At 25.7% G+C, this 20,975-nt stretch overlaps 2 protein-coding genes across 6 annotated transcripts in view; both read left to right on the forward strand.

Annotated features, from left to right (window-relative positions):
* LOC135952210 (protein CNPPD1) overlaps window positions 1–20,975 on the forward strand; it is a 526,375-nt gene that overhangs the window by 468,809 nt on the left and 36,591 nt on the right. The window lies entirely within an intron of this gene.
* sick (sickie) overlaps window positions 1–20,975 on the forward strand; it is a 234,646-nt gene that overhangs the window by 192,820 nt on the left and 20,851 nt on the right. The window contains exon 2 of one of the 5 annotated variants that reach the window (XM_065502053.1): window positions 2,996–4,856. The exons of the other annotated variants lie outside the window; for them this stretch is intronic. Within the exon in view, the coding sequence (XP_065358125.1) occupies window positions 3,213–4,856 (1,644 nt within the window). The 5' untranslated portion in view covers window positions 2,996–3,212. The remainder of the gene's footprint in view (window positions 1–2,995; window positions 4,857–20,975) is intronic. 5 annotated transcript variants of the gene reach the window in all.

Here is a 20,975-nt window from a genome sequence, read left to right on the forward strand (position 1 = left end):
TATGTTGACTTTTTTCTCATTCCTTGTATTTGCAATTCTTACAGTTAATTTCGTTTGATTATTTTAAATACATTCGGCGTATAGTTAAATTTTTTTTATATTTTTATGCATTGCCATAATTTTTATTTTAACTGACAGTTGTAGTTGCTGTTGTTGTTGATTTTGTGTGTTGTTAGTTTCATACGAATGAACTCCCTTTTTTGAGTTGCTGGATTGCTGCTAGTTTGTTTGTTTTGCAAGTGAGTCATACAGCATAAAAAAGCATAAATGTTTATAGAGGAGGAGTTGCTGGTCGTTCGGTCTTTTTTATGCAAAATATATAAAGTTTTTTTAAACGGAAATGTTTTGTAATGTTTTTTTTTATTATTAAAAGGGCTGACTGGTTAAATGTTTTTATAAGGGAATCTTTAAAACAAACTTTACTATTTAAATTGATGATTGATAGTTTTAGATTAGATTTAAGAGGGGGATATAGTAATTATTTCCTGATATTGTTAAGTTAGTTGCCACCAACATAAACATACAGAGATAAACCTCAGCTATTGTTAAGAAAACTTAATAAAGATGAATGTTATTAAGAAAATATTTATTTTTAATATTACGGCTATTTTTTAAATATAATTAGCAGAAATATTTATGTTTATTTATCTGAGCTAAAAGCTTAAGCTGTTTAGTTTTGTTATCAATTTATTTCAACTTATTACGTGCTTTTTATAAAAAGTTATAAGGAAATTTGTAAATCTTGTCATAATTAATATTAATCATACGCTCTAGGTTTTCAAATTTTTGATTTTGAAATTTTAAGCAAATTAAAGAAATTTTTAAAGAAATTATTTACAAAACCTTTAGTAAATATTAAATGCTTTTTATACCCTCCACCACCATAAGTGGTGAATGAGGGTATATATAAGTTTGTCATTCCGTGTGTAACATTGAGAAATATTCATCTGAGACCCAACAAAGTATATATATTATTGATCCTTATGAAATTCTAAGTCGATTGAGCCATGTCCGTCTGTCTGTCCGTCTGTCCGTCTGTGTAAAACACGCTCACGTCCAAAATTCGCAAACAAAATTAGTAGAGTTGCAAGAAATATGTTTACTATTGTCCTAAGCAGTTTGGTATTGAAAATCAGCAAAATCGGTACAGTGGAACCAAAGTTATGAATGAAAATGTGGGACAACCTAAAAAAAAAAATTGATAATTTTCACATATTTTTGGAAATTTTTTGTAAATATATTGCAGCTAATATCATAAAATTTTGCACTCGTTACTTTTATGATAAAAGGAGTAACTATGGTGAAAATTATAAGAATCGGTCCATGATTTCTCCTAGCCCCCATACAAATTTCTTCCCGAAATATGGTTCTATGGTCTATAAATGCCTACAGAATAGGAATATCCACATACAATTCAGCAAAAATAAGTTTCGTGGTAAAACAAATTATATTAGAAAATTTTTCGTGGATCGGCCCATATTTGACCATAGCCCCCATATAAAGTACACTTCCGAAAATCACTTAAATAAGCATAAATGTCTTATAAATATCGCTATCAAGTTGAAATTCGACATGAATAATCCCCATATATACCAAAATCGCTGTTCCTAATTCTATGAAGATCGGCCGATAATTGCGCATGTGAAATTTCATTAAAATCGGACTAAGGGTTTAGATGTTACAGATTTATATCCCTCTTTTTTTCTCACACCACTGTGCGCCACTTTGACACTCAGATATTGTAGATCGTTTAACCCAGTTCCAACAAACTGTTTACGGTTACCTATGTAAGAAAATAATAATTTACACGAAGATTTAGAAAAATTAAATTTAGACTACAATTTCTCAATTAAAAGACAATAATTAACTGCGTCAAACGTTCTAATAGGAATTTCAGTTATAAATTGCTGAATTAGAAAAAAATTTTTGTACATTTGAAATAAAATATCTACTTCGTAAATTAGTCTTTCTAACGATTGTTATATTATTTCAGTTGTTATACCATCATATTTAGGTGGAGGGTATTTAAGATTCGGCACGGCCGAATATAGTACTCTTACTTGTTGGTACATACTTCTTTGTGCAAAAAACTATTCGCAAAAAGCTGTCAATGTCAAATTTCAAAATATTGGAATTTGGAAAAAAAATTAAAGTGATTATTTGGCCGTTTTAACCAATTTTGTAAACTATTGTTGTATATTTAAAGTAAACATTTAATATTCGTATTGATAAACATATTAATTAGTAGAAATTCAAAAAAAAAATTTAATTGATATTTTTTAAAATTATGGCTAATTTTTAAATATAGTTAGAAGAAATGTTAATGTTTATTTATCTGAGCTAAAAGCTTAAGCTGTTTAGTTTAGTTAGCAATTTAGTTCAACTTATTACGAGCTTTTTATAAAAAGTTATAAGGAAATTTGTAAAACTTGTCATAATTAATATTAATCATACGCTCTAGGTTTTAAAATTTTTGTTTTGGAAATTTTAGGCAAATTCAAGAGATTTTTAAAGAAATTATTTACAAAATCTGTAGTAAATATTAAATGCTTTTTGGTAAATACTTTTTTTGTAATAAAAAGGTTTCGCAAAAAGGCCAATTTTGAAAAATAATCAAATAAAAAATAAAAATTTTAATAAAATTAAAAACACAACATTTCTAAATTGTTTTCATTTACTCAAGTTATTAATTTCATAATTAAAGCAAACAAATTATCATAACCAATTTAAACCTATGACTTCAGCTATATTTCATATAAAAATCCTTAAATTTAAACCTTGTACTCTCAAATTACAATTAAAAAGTACAAAAAAAAAGAAAACTCTAAAGTGTTTAATAATGATTCCTTGTGCCACCAGCAACGTCATGACTTTAAAACATAATTCATCAAGTGAACTATTAAATTACTTTAAACCAGCTGTCTCTTAAGACCCTCGTCAGCAACAGCATCATAATAATCTTTTTTTTCTTTATGTATTGTGTGTGTTTTAATAGCAATTAATCATAATTAAACATAAAACTGAAGCTACAAAAGAAAATTGAAAAATTTAAATTAAATAAAAACTATAAAAAATGTGAATATCAAAACTCCAGTCAACAACAACAAAATCCCCTTAAAATAGATGATGACAGTGAATGTGACTACGAAGACGACGATAATTTATGTTTGTTAACCTCCAGCAACGAGGCTAAAATTGTAAAGTCTAAAACTATGTCGGCCACTACCTCGTCCAGGCCTTCACCCGCCACTACTCCTTTGTATGATGGTTATGCCACCATAAGGGGCCGGGGTTTAACGCGATCCCTATCGATAAGAGCCAAAGAATTGGAGGCAGCCCAGGAACAGGAAAAGGCTGCCGAGGAGGTAACAGTTCGACAATATGTCATTACAACACCTGGAGAACGTAAAAGAACTATCTCCCTGCGCAGTGACTATAGCCAGACATCACCCTTTCGCTCGGACAGCCATAATAAAATGTCTCAAAGTTTGTATCAACCCAACTCTAACTCCTCAGCCCCAAATGAGGATATTTATATTTCTCGTCCATCAGCCAAACCCGTTAAAACTCCCACCATAACGGATATGGAACCTTTGTATGCCTCCTCAGCAAATTCCACCTTCCGTCCTCTCTCAGATGCCAGTTCTTCGTCGGGTGGAGCCAACTCAGGTTCCGGCTGTCGCGACAGTGTGGTGGGCTCTTCTGGCTCCGGCAGCATTAATGTGGACTATCATAGCCTTAAGAAAAACTCTCGCTTCTCTTTGGATTCCCTGCACTCTAGTAATACCGCCAAAACTCCCGACTACACCACAGCCGATGAAGATCAAATATTTTTGTATACAGCCCCCGATTCGCCCAAGAGGAGATTGGACAGTGGCATACGCAATTCCTATGACGAGTCCTCGGAAAGAGAGTATTCGCCTTTGAGTAAACAAGCCTTTGAATTGCAAGAATATCCAACTATAAGAACGCCTTCAGAACATTCTCAGTCCTCTCACTCTCATTCGCCCGCCAAATCGAGACGGCCCTCTACGGTGTCACTCAACTACAAGCGGACACAATCCTTGGGTGAACACTCTAGGAGACCCTTAACTTTAATGACTTCCTCCTTTCAACGCAGTGACAGTGAAAGTCCTACATATACCAATAGACCACCACCCTCACCCAGCCATAAACCTCCGCCCACTCCAGTGAGACGGGAGAGTTTGTATGCCAAACCAAAGATTTATACCTCAGCCAGCAGGTCACCCTCTCTTATGATGCCTTTGGAGGGGTCAACATCAAAAATAACTTGCTATCAACTGCCTCCACCGCCTCAAAGAAGTTCTAGTGCCGAAATTTTGGAAAGATCTTATACCAGCCATAGTTTAGCCACCATCGATCAAGATGAAATATTGGCCGTGCCCTCGGCCATGCCCGTGTTACAAAATCCGGTGGATAGACGTTATCACACCCTAGGACACATGAGAGTACAAAGTTTGGGCAGTAGTTTACATCGCGCTCCCGACTCACCCATGGGTTCTTTGGTTAATATGATGTCAGGCGTCTATTACAATGTCAACAGTAATGTCCATCACTTGTATAGCAATTTACATCCCAATAAATCGGCTGGCAATATTTATGCCTCAGCCGAGGCGGCTGTAGAGGATTTAAATAAATTGGCTCCGGAATATATGGATCCTTTGGATTTCAAAATCGGCTGCCAAACTACCCTGAGAAGTAAACCCATTATACCCTGGTATGAATTGGCCATTAAAAGGGATTTAAGTAAAAGGCAATCGTGTCCGCCCATCAGTTCCAGTTTACATGTGAATGGCACACAGACTTTAACAGCGGCCCGCAGTACAGAAAATCAGGTTCGTTTTTATTGAAAATTATTTTATTCTAAGGTGTGAGTTATTGCCTTTTAAGGCTTGCATTTTGTTTTGGTATTATTGAAATACTTTCGTTATAAATGGTTTGGATTTATGAATTCCATTGAAAATTGATTTTCTTTCATGCCATCAGGTTTTTTGTTTAGAAAATTTATAAAATCTCAATTATTTTATGTGTGTGTATATGGGAACAGGGTGTGTTAAAAGGATATAAAATTTAATTTCTTAAATGGAATTAAAAAAATATTTTTTTTTTTAATTATTTTTATAAAAATTCTTTTTTTTATATAAAGTTACAAGAAAAGTTTAGCTAAACGCCTAAAGTGTTTAGTTTTAATAGCAATTTGTTTCAAGTTGCTAGCAGCTTTTTGCAAAAAGTTATAATTGTTTTTGTGAAAAATTACCATAATTAATATTAATCATACGCTCTAGGTTTTTAAATGTTAGAATTGAAAATTCAAAGCAATTAAAGACAATTTTAAATAAATTGTTTAACACACCGTTAGTACACATTAAAGGCTTTTTCGTACATACAATTTTAAAGGGAAAAGGTCTCCCAAATAAATCTCAAATGGAATTATAAAAAAATATTTTTTTTTTTAAATTTCTTTTTTTATAAAAATCGCTGTTTTTAAATAAAGTTACAAAAAAAGTTTAGCTTTATTGCCACGAGCTAAAAGCCTAAGATATTTAGTTTTAATAGCAATTTATTTCATGTTATTGTCAGCTTTTTGTAAAAAGTTACAATTGGATTTGTGAAAAATTATCATAATTAATATTAATCATACGCTCTAGGTTTTTTTAATTTTTGAATTGAAAATTCTAAGCAATTAAAGACAATTTTAAATTAATTGCTTAACACACCGTTAGTGCACATTAAAGGCCTTTTCGTAAATACTTATTTAAGGGAAAGAGGTTTCCCAAATAAATGTCAAAGACAAATTTTAAAAATAATCAAAATTTTGAAAATTATAATTTGAATTAAAAGTGATTAATTGTTATATTTAGACTATTTTGTAAACTATTATTGTTTTTTTAATTAAATATTTATTATTAATAACCAAGATAAAAAAGGAATTAAAAATTTATTTATTTTTTGTTTTTAATTCCTTGTGGATTTTTTAATATAGTTTAAAGAAATTATAATTTATTTATAAAGGAGATAATAGCCTAAGTTGTTTAGTTTTAATAGCAATTTATTTCAGGTTATTCGCTGCTTTTTGTTAAAAGTATAAAATGCCAATAATTAATATTAATCATACGCTCTAGGTTTTAAGATTTTTGAATTAGTAATTTTCCTTAAATTAAATAGATTTTTAAAGACATTTTTTTGTAAACCTTTAATAGACATTCAAAGTTTTTAAGTACCTAATATTATGTAACAAAAAGTTGTCGCTTTCTCAAGGCCAGTCAAAATTTGAAAAATAATAAAATTTTTAAAATATTTTTATTTTTTTATAAAAAGCCATTATTTTCTATTCCTATTTTATATAACAATCTATTTTTGTACATTTTTATTCAGCATTTACTATTTATATTACAAATCAAGTTAATTTAAGGAAATTCAAAAAAAAAAATTTTATTTTTACTTTTCCACATTATGTGTGATTTTTTTTAAATATATTTACAAAAAATCTTTAATTTTATTTTCATGAGCTAAAAGCTTAAGGTGTTTAGTTTAAATAGCAATTTATTTCAAGTTATTAGTTAGTTTTCGTTAAAAGTTATAAGTGAATTTGTAAAAATGCATAGAATTAATATTAATCATACGCTCTAGGTTTAAAGATTATTGAATTAGTAATTTTCCTTAAATTAAATAGATTTTTAAAGAAATTGTTTTGTTATCCTTTAGTACATATTAAAAGCTTTTAAGTATCTAATATTATGTGACAAAAAGTTGTCGCTTTCGAATAGCCAAACCAAATTTAAAAAATAATAAAATTTTTCAAATATTTTTTTCTAATAAAAAGTAATTATTTTCTATTCCTATTTTATATTATAAACTATTTTTGTGTATTTCTATTAATTGATTATTTATATTACAAACCATGTTAATTTAAGGAAATTCAAAAAATTATAATTTTTACTTTTCAACATTATGTGTGATTTTTTTTAAATATTTTGACAAGAAATGTTGAAATATATTTTAATGATTTAAAAGCTTAAGGTGTTTAGTTTATATTTTAATTTATTTCAAGTTATTGGCTGCTTTTTGTTAAAAGTTATAAATGGATTTGTAAAAACTTATCATAATTAATATTAATCATACGCTCTAGGTTTAGAAAATTTTAAATTGAAAATTTTAAGCAAATTAAACAAATTTTTAAAGAAATTATTTAGTAAATCTTTGGTAAATAGTAAAGGCTTTTAAGTATAGAAATTTTTGAGGGAAAAAAATTACGTTAAAAATGGCCAGACCAAATTTAAAAAAAAAAAAATAATTTTTTATTTTATAAATATTTAATATTCAGCAGTATTCCATCCAATATAAATAACTGTTTCTCAAGTAAATTTAGTTATTAATTTTTTAATTAAATTATATTTTTATAAAACACTTCTTCTCAAAATCCCCTTTTATTTAAGCTCTAACAATTCTCACGTTCTACAAAAAAAAAAAACAAACAAAACAAACAATTTCAATTTTCTTTGTTGTTTTAAACATATTTTCCTAAAATGGTTAAATAAAAAAAATAGAAACAAAAAAACTTTTTCTCATTACAACGTGAGTTTGTTGTAAAGCTGTACAAACGTAAAAAAAACAAATATTTTATATAAAATAGTTGTGATAATAAAATAAAACCTAAAAAGGTTACAAACGCTCTACACTTACACATTTCAAAATGCACCTATAAATGTTTAAAATAGAAAAAAATAACAACAATATAAAATGGTGGGCAAAATTGCAAAAAAAAAAATTATAGAAAAAAACAACATTGAAGTTTAAATAAACTGTCATTTGGACATTTTGTACACAAACATTACAATTTATGGCAACTTTGTGTTGATATTTTGTTGGTTTGTTTATTTTGTTTTGCTACTAAAAAATACAACATTGTTGTTGTTGGTTTTTTGCTTGCACACCTCACTTACAATGGAGAGTAAGTGTGAGTGTAAGAGTAACAATAACAAAACAATTGCCTAGTGTAAGAAACTCATTTGAAAAAAAGTGACATTGATTGCTAGAGTTTTCAACACAAAATTGACATTAAATGCGTTTTTTTTTTTGTTTGTGGTTGGCTTCAAGACACACATTTCTTTTGTGATACTTAGCGCTGTCGGTAGTGGCAAAACACAAGAGTAGAGGTGGAAAAATCTAAAAGAAATCAGGTCATTTGTTGTATTCTCAATGCAATGCATTTTAGAAACCATAAGTAGAATTTAATAAGAGTTTTTTTTTTGACATTTCAGCAGCTTGACAGCAAAGTGTTTGTTATAGAAAACTTCAAATACAATGTATGTTTTGCTTTAGTTTTAGATTAAAGTGTAGGTTGTTTTATTAAATATATTTTTTTTTCGTTTGTAACAAATTAGTTTAAATTCTCTTGACATCCGTTTAAATTATAAAAAAAAAAACATTTAATAAATTAAGAAAAAAATTGCTATTAATTCGATTTATTATCACTGGTTTATTATTATGTTTGCAAGTGAAGTTTACAATGCCTGTTATTTTTTTCAACAAGTTTTCTTTTTCATGTTTTGTTTGTTTATTATGCCTGACTGCACTTTGGTGTTTAATGTTTTGTTTAAATAACAACAATAAAATATTGATAAAGTTGTTGTTAATTGTCAGTGTTAACGTAGTTTGTTTTTTGTTTAAATTAACAACAACAAAAGTCAATCATGTCAAGTTAATACCAGAGTAATATTAACAAAATCAAGCATATCGTGATTGTCATTTACAAGAAAATAACGGCAAGTGACAGGTTAATATTTATTGCCTGGTTTAAGGTAATTTTTTTACACAACAGAGAGTTTTGTACATAAATAAAAAAAAACGAAATAAAGGAAAATAAAAAATAGCAACAGTATAAAAAAATGTATAAAAAAGGGCATTATTTTAACCAACAATTTAAAAACTAATGTTCTGTTAATGAGATTTCCATGAAATCAAATTTTAAAATTTTTTAAAAATTTTATTTTTTTTTTAAATTTGACTTTTTTTAAAAAATTTATGACAAAATGAATTTACCTAAAAAGCCTTTAGTATTTACTTGAGATTTATTAAACAATATGTATAAAAATCGTTTTAATTTGCTTAAAATTAGCAATTCAAAAATTTTAAAACCTAGAGCGTATGATTAATATTAACTATGTTCATTTTTCATACATTTGTCTATAACTTTTTACAAAAAGCGTGTAATAACATAAAACAAATTGCATTTAAAACTAAACACTTGAAGCTTATATTTCAGGTAAATAAACATAATTATTTCTTTTAACAATATTTAAAAATACAGCCCATAATGTTGAAAAATTTTAAATAAATAATTTTAAATTTTTGTTTAAACCTATTTTTTATTTTTAAATGTGCCTCTCAAAAGCCTTTAGTATTTACTTAAATAACTATACCTAATAACTATAAAAATCTGTTTATTTTGCTTAAAATTAGCAATTAAAAAATTTCAAAAACCTAGAGCGTATGATTAATATTAATTATGTGCACTTTTCACAAATTTGTTTATAACTTTTTATAAAAAGCAGCTAATAACAAAAAACAAATTGCTTTTAAAACTAAACACTTTAAGCTTATATTCCAGCTAAATAATCATAAAAATTTCTTCTAACAATATTTAAAAATACAGCCAATAATGTTGATAAATTAAAAATAAATATTTTTAAAATCTTTTTTGATATTAATGTTATTATACATTCGTTAATTAAACTATAAGAATATTGTTTGCATTTTGCTCCGAAAACTAAATACATATTAAACTTTTATAAAAATCTGTTTATTAAAAATTTTTTTATTTTTCTAAAATTTGGCTTTGCTCTTTTAGCAAAACTTTTTTCCGCCAAAATAATTCTTACCAAAAAGTCCCTAGTATTTACTAAAGATTTACTAAACAATATCTTTGAAACTCCTTTTAATTTAGGCAAAATATGCAATTCAAAAATCCGAAAACCTAGAGCGTATGATTAATATTAATTATGGCCTTTTTCACAAATGCCTTCACAACTTTTTATATAAAACAGCTAATAAATTGAAACAATTGGCTATTAAAACTAAACATATGAAGCTTTTATTTCCTGTAAATTAACACAAACATTTCTTTCTATATACTGAAAAAAAAACATTTAAATAATACTGAAAAATTATTCCTTTTAATTATATTTGATATTAAGAATAATTGGTTAATTAAAATATAAAACAATAGTTTGAAAAATAGTGTTAGAATGACAATTTATGTATTTTAATTAAATTTTTTATTTTTAAAATTTTATTATTTCTCTAATTTGACCTACCCAGCTTTAAAAGAAACAATTTTCTTACAAAAAAAAGTTGGTTCTAAAAAGCCTCTATTATTTACTAAATGTTTACCAAACAATTTCTTTTTAAATCTGCTTAATTTGACAAAAAAAATTATATCAAAAATCTAAAAACCTAGAGCGTATGATTAATTTTAATTGAAGGAATTTTTTTTTAATTCTCCAATAACTTTTGAAAAAATCACCTAGAAACCTCAAACAAATACCTATTAAAACTTAACACCTTAAGCTTTATCTCATGTAAATATTTTTAAACATTTAATTTAACTACATTTAAAAAATCTCTATAAACTGAAAAAACATAAACATTAAAATGTAAATTTTTTAATTACTTTAAATTATCTTTGTTATTAATAGTAATAATACAAGTTTAATTAAAACAGTTTATGATTATTACTAATAAATTTTCATTTCTATATTATGCATAATAATATAACTCAATATTACATTCCCAGCACGTTCTTACACAAAATGTTTTAATTCCCATAAAGTTTTTTGTGTATTTTTTTGGTTTAATGAGCCACCATAATAAAATAATGGTTTTTGTGTGTGCGTTAAAAAAAATAAATTGCAATTGCTTTATAAAAACTGTAAATATGATGTTTAAAAGTTTTAACATTTGTTTAAATGTATTAACTTAAAATGGCAAACATTGAAATAATTGCTAAATAATGTGCAAAGTTGCTATTTTTGGCATCTTTTAAATGTCAATTTTGACATTTCATCAAGTTTAGTTTTTTTTTGCAATTTTGTTTTCAGCGGCGGCTTTAGTTTGTAACCATAAATGTTTTGTTTGTCTTAAAATTTATTTTATCTTTTGTTTTTATTTATAAAAGTGTTACAAAAATTAGCCGCTTAACCGAGTAGTTGTAACTAAAGTAAAAAGTTGTTATGGTTTAATGGTTTTCTATAACATTTTACATAAATTAATTAAGATAAACAAGTTTAATGTGGAATTTTTTCCTAACCAATAAAGATAAAAATAACAAAACTGTTTTAAAATAAAAAATGTTTTAAGGTAACTTTGTGGTTCAGTTTGAAAATATTGAAATATTTCAAATTCGTAAGTTGTGAACAAAAATTAACTTGAAAAAATTAAATTTTGCATTTTTTTGAAAATTTTTTTAAGTTCTCTATTTAAATTTTTGTTTTTAGAAAATTTTCAGTATTTTTTACTGAAATGTTTAAGAAATTGTTTAAAAAATCCCAACAAAAAACTAAACTGTTGAATTAGGGTTCTCTATTTTGTAAATATTTGTTGTTGGTTTTAGTAATTTTAAAAAAATGTTCTCCCTTTGATTTAAATTTTGAGTTTTTCTTATATTTTTTACTTTTTTGGTTACAAAATATCCTTATTTATTATTTTCTACCAACATTTACTCTTTTTATCCCCTTTTCCCTTTATTTAGTACTTTAGTTTATTTAAAAATAGTTGTTTTTACTTTTTTGGTTAAAAAATATCCTTATTTACTACTTTTTCTATCAACATTTACTATTTTTATCCCCTTTTCTCTTTATTTAGTACTTTTATTTTACTTGTATTTTCATTTTGTTTATGTTTTTGTTGTTGTATTGCTTTGTTTTGATTTCCTAAGGGATTCCTCTACATTACAACAACACTAAAAGCAAATACACTAAAAAAACGAAGAACTACTAATACACAAACAATGGTAATGTGGTCATTCGTCTTTTACTCGCTTGTATGAAAGGAGAGAGGGTGGGTGGAAGGCATGAGTTGGAAAACATGTAAAACAAGTTTGTTGTTTACATTACGAAATAAGAAAATACGAAAAGTAAAAATAACAACAACAATAAGATTGATGATACCAAAATAAAGCACAATCCAACAAACAAAACATAAACAAAAACCCTTTACAACAACCAGACACACTCACATGTGTGTTCTCACTCTAACTAACAAGAGAAATGCAATGCAAGAGAGATTTTATTTTTTAACCAACAGTGCTGTTAAAAAGTGCAGTAGCTTTATTTTTGTTTGGATTTAATGCATTTCTTATGGTTTATTGTGGTTTAAAATTTACGTTTTTTAAGCATTAAATTTGTTGTTTTTTGTTTAGCTGTTTAATGAAACCAGTTTTGTGGAAAAAAATAAAAATCACTCACTTCATTGAACATTTTAGTGGAGTTTATTGTTTTGGTCATGGTTTTTTTTTTGTTTAAGTAAGAAATAAAAACAATAATAAAGAACAGGTGGTGTTGGGGATTTAATAAGATTTGTTTTTGTTAAGTTTTTGGGGATCTACTATTTTAAGTGTGGGAATTTTTAGGGATTTTAGTTTTTTTTTTTTGTATTTTTTCTTTAAAAGTTTCAACGTTTAAAGAATTTTTAATTTATTGTTAATACAATTTGTCTTTTAAGGCTTAAATAATATAATATACTATGGAATTAAAGAAAAAAACTTACCCTTTTTAAATCACTGTAATGAAACAATAAAAGAAAAAAAGAATTAATTAAGAAACTTAAATAATATTTTGATTAATAATAACATTTACATATGATAAATAAATATTTTTAAAAATCTTTTGTTTAATAATAAGTTAAATAATAGTAGAAATAAGAATTATAAACAATGGAGGAAGAAGAAGAACTAGAAACCATTCACGCGAAGTTGATTACCCTTGTAAATAGCAAGCAAATCACAAGGAAATGTTGACACTAAATAAAAAATAATAGAATAAAGAATACAAAAGAATATTAAGGTAATTTTGATAAATATAACAGATGAATAATAAATCAAAAGATGTAAATGTCTTTAATATAATTTATATAAATCTTTAACATTCAAATTCTAAACAAAAATATGTTTTTATATTAAAAATTTGCTGTTGTTTACTGTAAATAATTTTGTAAACAACTTAATTTCCCTCAGGACTTGACATTTTCCTAATAATAATACAAAAAACAGCTTCAAGCTAATATTATTAGCAACTTTTGCACAAATTATACGCACAGTTTTAAATCCAAAAATAGAACAGCATACCTAGATATGTATGTATTAAAATAATATGTTTACAAACCACAAAATATTAAAAAAAATCTTTATCAATCTTAAAAATATTTTACAAAACCTTTAAAACTAAAATTATATATTAATATTTCTTTCATATTGCTCTTCTCTTTTTAGGTAAGTTCACAAAAACCCAAATGGGGTAAGCCTAAGCCAGACAAATGCCTAAGGGTCAATTTTTTTTCTAACACAAAATACATAACTTAAACCACCATTACAAACCTATATACATATTTCCCCTACAAAAATAAAAAACCCATTATCATTAAAATTTAAACAAAAAAATCATTAGAAAACACAACCTAACATTCATCCATCATCATTCATATTCAATTCTTTCAATACTCTAATGAGAAAATCCGGTTGAACCAACAATTACTTACAAGTAGAGAAAAACAAAAAACTTTATAATGCAAATTGCACTATAAACTTGTGTAAATCGTGTTTAAACAACACTTGAGAACACAGCCTTTGCTGCAACTTCTCTCACACTTCAGCTGAATGCGGTTGAAGATCAAACAATTTGTAGTTTAATGTTATTTGATTTTAGAAAAATGGAGAAACAAAAAACACTGTTAAGTATTATTTATAAAGATTTTAAAGCTTTCGACACATGATCAAGAAGACCAAGAAAACCAAATAAAAATTTTGCAAAAATATTGAAAAGCATCTGCACAAGACTGACTGACGCTAGCGAAAAAAAAATGTTGTCTGAAAATGTAAAAAACCAGATCTTAAAGGCATAAGTCATACTCATAATTACTTATACAATAGTGATGTTTAAAAAAGAAACCGGTTTGAAAACAAGGATTCGATTACTATTTTTTTAATTTTAAACATCACTATAAAACACTTGCCTCTTAATCCAGCCACTTTAACAAGCATCAGTTGATTTTAAAATCACTTGAAATAATGCATTTATCACAAAGAGGAAGTCTAAATGAGGCTTGAGGTTTTTTAAGCATGACCAAACTTGCAACAAAAATAACATAACAGAAATAAAACCTCTCATGTTCAATTTAAAATAATCAAAGACAGGGGCTTGTCTAGTTGTAATTAAACTAAGGCTTCAGATTAAACCAGAAAATCACAAATTAAATGAGTCATAAATAAAAGAAAACATGTAAAATTACATGATGTCATAAACAAAATTCAATTCAAGCTAAACAATAAATAAATATTTCAATTAATTACACAAGAAAAGAAAACAATTAAAGAAATTATATTGAATTGGTTTCTTTTTAATATTAAATACAAAAATAGTTTGCCAATCAATGTCAAAAATTCTAACCTTTTCATTAAACTATAAATCTTTCTTTAACTTACATAAACGTGAGGCCAATTAAAAGTTTATCAATCAATTTAAAAAGCTGTGTATTTGACACCCAAAAAGATTGAATTGGCATCTCTTATATCTATACGTTAAATTGTAGTTGTAGAATAGTTTGTATTGAGTAATATTTTGAAATTGATGTCAGCTTTTTGAAATCTCCCGATGATTGCATTAAACTCATTAGTTTTTTGTTTTCTTTTTGAGGTTGTTTTCGAATTAGAAACGTGTTTTTTTTGTGTAGTTGTTGTTTAAACAATGACTTGTTTAAACATAGACATGTTATAAAGAATTTTGAAATTTATTAAATCAATTAAATGAAATCATTAGTATGATTTAAGCAATGTACAGTATATTGCAAAATGCACAGTATATTGCAAAATTCTTATTATAAATAAATCAAGCGGAAAAATGCTAATTAAAATGATATCATAAATCAAATATCATATTTCTTGAATGTTTTTAAAAATAAAAAAATAAATAAAAAAAATTCACATTTTCTGAAGAAAGTTTTTTGATTTTTTTTAATCCATAACATTTGGCAAAGCAATTTGGTAAAAAATTAACTGTTAAATTTTAAAAGTTTAACAATTCTTTTTGGAAAATTTGGTATATCACGAAGCAGTTGTCAAAGTTTTTAATTTTTGTTTTTGAAATCACAATTTTTAAGTTTTTCGTTAGAAATTGGTAACGCGATTATTTTAAAACCTAGTTAAATCAATATTTAATAAAGAAAAACACATAGTTTGGGTTTCATGAAGTAGTGGCACTTAAAATGTATTTACAAATTGCATATTTATAATCCAAATTTTTTGTTTTAGAAAAAAATGGCAACGCGAAAACTAAAAAGAAATATATTTTAAACAATAATTCACATGTAGCACTGTCCAGCTGTATTCATAAAAAAGTTATATATTACAATAAGTTTTTTTGGGTATTTAGCAAGAAATTGGCAACGCGAATAGATTAAAACTTTGTTAAAGCAACATTTAATCAATGAAACGAAATAGTTTAACCTTGATGGAGTAGTAGGCCATCGAATGTATGAATAAATAGCATATTTTTACGCCAAATTGACAATTTCTCAAAAAATTGGCAACGAGAATAGATTAAAACTTTGTTAAAAACAACATTTAATAAATGAAACCAAATAGCTCAACCTTGATGAAGTGGTAGGCCATCGAATGTATGAATAAATAGCATATTTTTACGCCAAATTGACAATTTCTCAAAAAATTGGCAACGCGAAAATTTAATTAAAACAATTAAACTGTTTTTAAAACAAAAATCATTTAAAAAATATATTTTTTTTCCATTTATAGCTGCAAACAAGTTTTCGGTATTATTAATTTTTAGCTGCCAAGTATAAAAAAGCAATTGGCAACGCGAAAAATTTAAAATTGCGTTAAAACCTTAATTTTAACAAAAAAAGGTGCAGAAAGTTATTTTCCACAACTTTTAATCTATAATTGCATCTACACCAAATTGTTTATTTAGCTAATAATTGGCAATGCGAAAATTAAAAAAAGTACAAATTAAAGTCTTTTTTACAAAGTTTTATTTTTCAAATGATGTAGTAAACTAGTTATTAAAAACTGATGAATACATTGTTTAAGCAAGAAATTGGCAACGCGAAAAAGTTTAAAATGCATTTAAATCCTACTTTAAACATGACAAAAATAAATTAAGTTGCAGACATTTATTTAGAACAACTTTTAATCTATAACTGCATCTATTTTTAAACCAAACAGTTTATTAAGCTAATCATTGGCAACGCGAAAATTTAAATAATTAAAAATTAAAGACTTTTTATGAAAGAAAATTAAGGAAATTGTTGAGTTATTTTCCAAACAATTGGCAACGCAAATGAAGCAAATTGTATTAAAACCATATTTTAAACATGAAATCAAATGAATTAAGTTGCTTTTCTGCATTACTCATGAACTTTAATCTATAATTACAAAAAATCAATAACAAAGAGCAAATTTAGTGAAACATTGGCAACGCGAAAAATCAAAAAATATGAAAAAGCAAAAATTAAAGTCCTTTTTGTAAGTTTTATTTTCCAAATGATGTAGGAAACTAGTTTTTAATATTCAAAACAGATGAATAACATATTTAAGCATAAAATTGGCAACGCGAAAAAGTTTAAAATGTGTTAAAACAATAGTAAAATAAATTAAATAGCATTATTAACCATAAGCTTGAATCTTTAAATACAAATTTTTTATACAAAAAATTTTGTCATTGGCAACGCGAAAATGAAAATAATCACAAATTAAGGCCTTTTTTGCAGGAAAATCATGAATTTTTTTTAGTTTTATCTTCCATATGATGTAGCATACATGTATTAAGTATCAGAAGTGTTTAAATAGCTACTTAAGCAAAAAATTGGCAACGCGAAAAAGTTAGAATTGTGTTAAAACAATAGTTTAAACATGAATTCAAATAAATAAAGTTCCATAAGGTTATTAATCATAATCTTTAGACTTTAATTACAAATATTTATACACCACAGAGACATTTTAGAGAAATATTGGCAACGCGAAATTGAAAACATAATAAGTAAAGCTTTTTCCAAAGAAAATAAAGTAGATTCTTTAATATTCTTTTGCAATTGCTGTAGTACTTAAGTTTTTAATATTAAAAAGGGCTAAATAACTTGTTTAAGCAAGAAATTGGCAACGCAAACAATTGAAAACATTATTAAAACCTTAATTTCTATAGGTAAAAAAATAAACTTTCATGTTAAATTATAATTTTTTAAAACAAAAAGAGAATTTAGCAAAGAATTCTAAATTTGTTTAAAGAAAATCCTAGTTTTCTAAAAACTTAAGTTTTTTATTTATTTTATACAGCTTTTTAAGTGTTTTATTACTGAAAAACCAAGCATTAACACTTAATTACTTATAATTATGAGTTTTATGTTCATTTAACCATAACCAAAATTCCCCCTTTAAACATGTTTAGACACGCTAAATTATAACTGACCAATTTGATAAGGCAGCAAGCAGCAGGCGAAAGCAAAGAAATTTGATTTTAAATAAACAAAGATTTTAAACAAGATTTGCAAAAACATTTGGAAAATAAACAAAACAAAAAAATTGCTGCCAGAAACATGTGAATTTAGGCCAGACTAAGCCAAACTAAATTTTAATTAAAATATAAACAAAATTTTGTTAAAATTTCAATATTCTTTCAATACTTTAATACTCTTCAGAATTGTTTATGTTATAAAATTAGAGCATTTTGTACTGGTGTCAAATTTAACCTTGAACTTTGTTAATTCCACTTTATTTTTATTGTTTTGCTAAGTTTTTCTGTTGTCTTTTGAAAACTTGAAAGTTAATTGAAGTAAGCATTTTAAAGCTGACTAAGCTTTTTAATTGTTTATTGATTAAAAGGCGAAAAAACCAAGAAACAACTGCAATTAATTAATTTAGTTTAATATATCAAAAGCAACGCTTTTAAAAATTTATGGGGTTTTAATTAAAATTACTTTTTAATAATGCAATTAATACATAGTTTTATGGAAACTATTAAACAGAGTGATTCAGTGTTGGTAAATTGTGAGACAAAATCCATTGGAAATTTAATTCAAACTTTGAATGCCAATAAATAAGATTATTAATTCATTCTCTTAAAATATTATAACTCTTTTGTATAATTTAGACCCCATTTTCCCTCATTGAAATTAATTGCTATTTTGACGTTTATCATGACAAAAATTTATCAGGTATAGACATAGGGTTAAGAAGAGCGTTGTTAGAGAGACAAGTGTACAAATTAAACCCCTCGTCCCTTAATTGCTTTAACGATATTTACGTCTGGCTTCTAAGCAAACTAGGAAAAACTGTATTCTCCTTTGCTCAAGCTATTGGGAGAGGAAAATATAAATATTTTTCTCAGAGAGAAGCCAAGGATGTTTAGAATGGACAGAAGAATAGTTTTGAAGTATTTAAGGGAGAAAAATAACCATAATCTAGACAAAATTTAGACACGAATCTCGATCAAGTTTTGGTAGAAAATAAACAACAAATTTTCTATTATTTTTTCTTGGACTTCAGATCTGCCTGTTATTACCACCCCCTCTTTATTCTACTCAAACTTAATTCACCAAAAATAAACAAACATTTCCCAACAATTAAAACTCCTTTTAGTAGGTTAAGGTCAAGTGTTTCACTCTGTCTTCATTACAAAGATAATATTTATATATTTTACGTCTTTATCATTAAAAAACTCAAACAAAAAAATAAACAAATTTTTATTATCAGCTTCATAAAAAATACCCCATGTTGAGAATGACCAAGAAAATCCAAAAACCCAACTAAAACCACCCAGTGTTACTCTTTGTAATTTATCTTATCAAAGAAACTAAGACCAACACAAAATACAACATGAAATTTTTTTAACAAATTTGATTTATTACAAGTGCGTGCGTGCGTGGTGTGACAGCTAAATGAAAACAACTAAATGGTTGGTAATGCTAATGACAGACAGCAATTGTTGATTTATAACTGTCAAAAGTTGTTTTGTTTTTTTTTTAATATTTGAAATGTTCAAGACAATAACTATTAAATTATTAATTTAGGCTTTTTTTGTTATGTTTTTGAGTTTGAATTAAATTGAAATTTGTTTAATTTAATTGTACTACATACAAATGAGCATAAATTTTCATCAAATTCCATTAAGTCATGTGTAGAAATTTTTGAAAAACAAAAAAAAAACACTTGTTATAATTTATGATTTTTGTAGGCACTAAACCATAATAAACTGCCACACACAAAAGGTCAGTAGGCGTTAAAAAGAAGAAAATATGTGTAACTGAAAGGCGCAAAACTAAAACAGCAGAGCAACAGAGTTGTCATATAAGAGGGAAACTTAGGGCTTCAAAATTAAATGACAATTTTTTTTAAATCATTTCATAAAAACTCGAAATTTATTAACAAAATTAATAATTAAAAATAAATCTTTTGACTCAATTTTGAAGTTAGTTGGCAACTCGAAATTTTAAAAAGTGCGTTTCACACTTAAACGGATTAAAAAGAAGGAAAATCTTTTAATAATTTATTGAAATACCAAATTATCTAAATTTTGAAATTGTTTGGCAACGCGATATTTTTTTAAATTTAATTTAAATCTGAAAAAATTATAATTCGATTATTTAAGTGAAGAATAAATATAATTTAAAACATTTTTTTATTATTTTAGGAAACTTTACGTTGCCAACTATCAATTTCAAAAATAGGTGGCCACTCCAAAACATGAAAAGTTCAGTATTTTATTAAGATTTTTCGTCTGAATTAATTTGAAGCATGACAATATATTAAAAGATTAATAAATCTAATAAAAAACTAGATTTTAAAAAGTTTTAAAAAAATTGGCAACGCGAAATTATTTTACAAAATTTAGAAATGTTAAATATCTACTTAAATTAAAAAAAGAAAAAATTTTAAAGCTATTTTTTTAATTTAAGAAAATTAGTTGGAAACTCCTCATTTTAATTTAAACATTTAAATCCTAACTCTTTTTAAGTTTTAAAAGAAATTACTACGCGAAATTATTTTAAAACTGTAATTTGAATATTTAAATTTAAAAATAAACATAATTTTATAAAGTACATTAATTTAAGAAAATGTGCGTTGGCAACTACATGTTTACAACTAAGTTGGCAACCCAGAAAATTTTAAAATTTAAGTCTTTATGAATTTAATACATATAAATCTGCTAATAATACTGACTTTTCTTTTATTTTACAAAAAGTTGGCAACGCAAAATTATTTAAAAACTGCCAAAATGTATAATTCGAATATAAAAATAAGAAAATAAATAAAATTTCAAAAAATTTTTGCAATTTTAGAAATTTTGGGAAGCCAAATATCAGATTGAAAACTAGTTGGCAACTCAAAAAAATAGTTTTAAGTCTAAAAAAATTTAAACCTAATAATATACTAAAAACCAAAAGTTTTAAAAAAATTTGGCAACGCGAAATTAGTTTTCAGTTTAAACTTTTGTTAATTTTCTTTTCTAAATTATGAGTTCTTTGATATTATTGTGTAAATTAAAAATATTTACCTTTCACTATTTAAATATTACAAAGAAACATGTTTAATGAAGGTGTTAGTTACTGTAGATTTTGATTTTAAACATTTTAACGTTGCCATCTACTAAATTTTCAAATAATTGGCAACTCCAAAGATTTCACAAACACATTCAAATAATAAGGATTCATATACAAATGAACTCATTAGCGAA

The sequence above is a fragment of the Calliphora vicina genome, chromosome 2 (assembly GCF_958450345.1).
Source record: "Calliphora vicina chromosome 2, idCalVici1.1, whole genome shotgun sequence".
NCBI lineage: Eukaryota > Metazoa > Arthropoda > Insecta > Diptera > Calliphoridae > Calliphora > Calliphora vicina.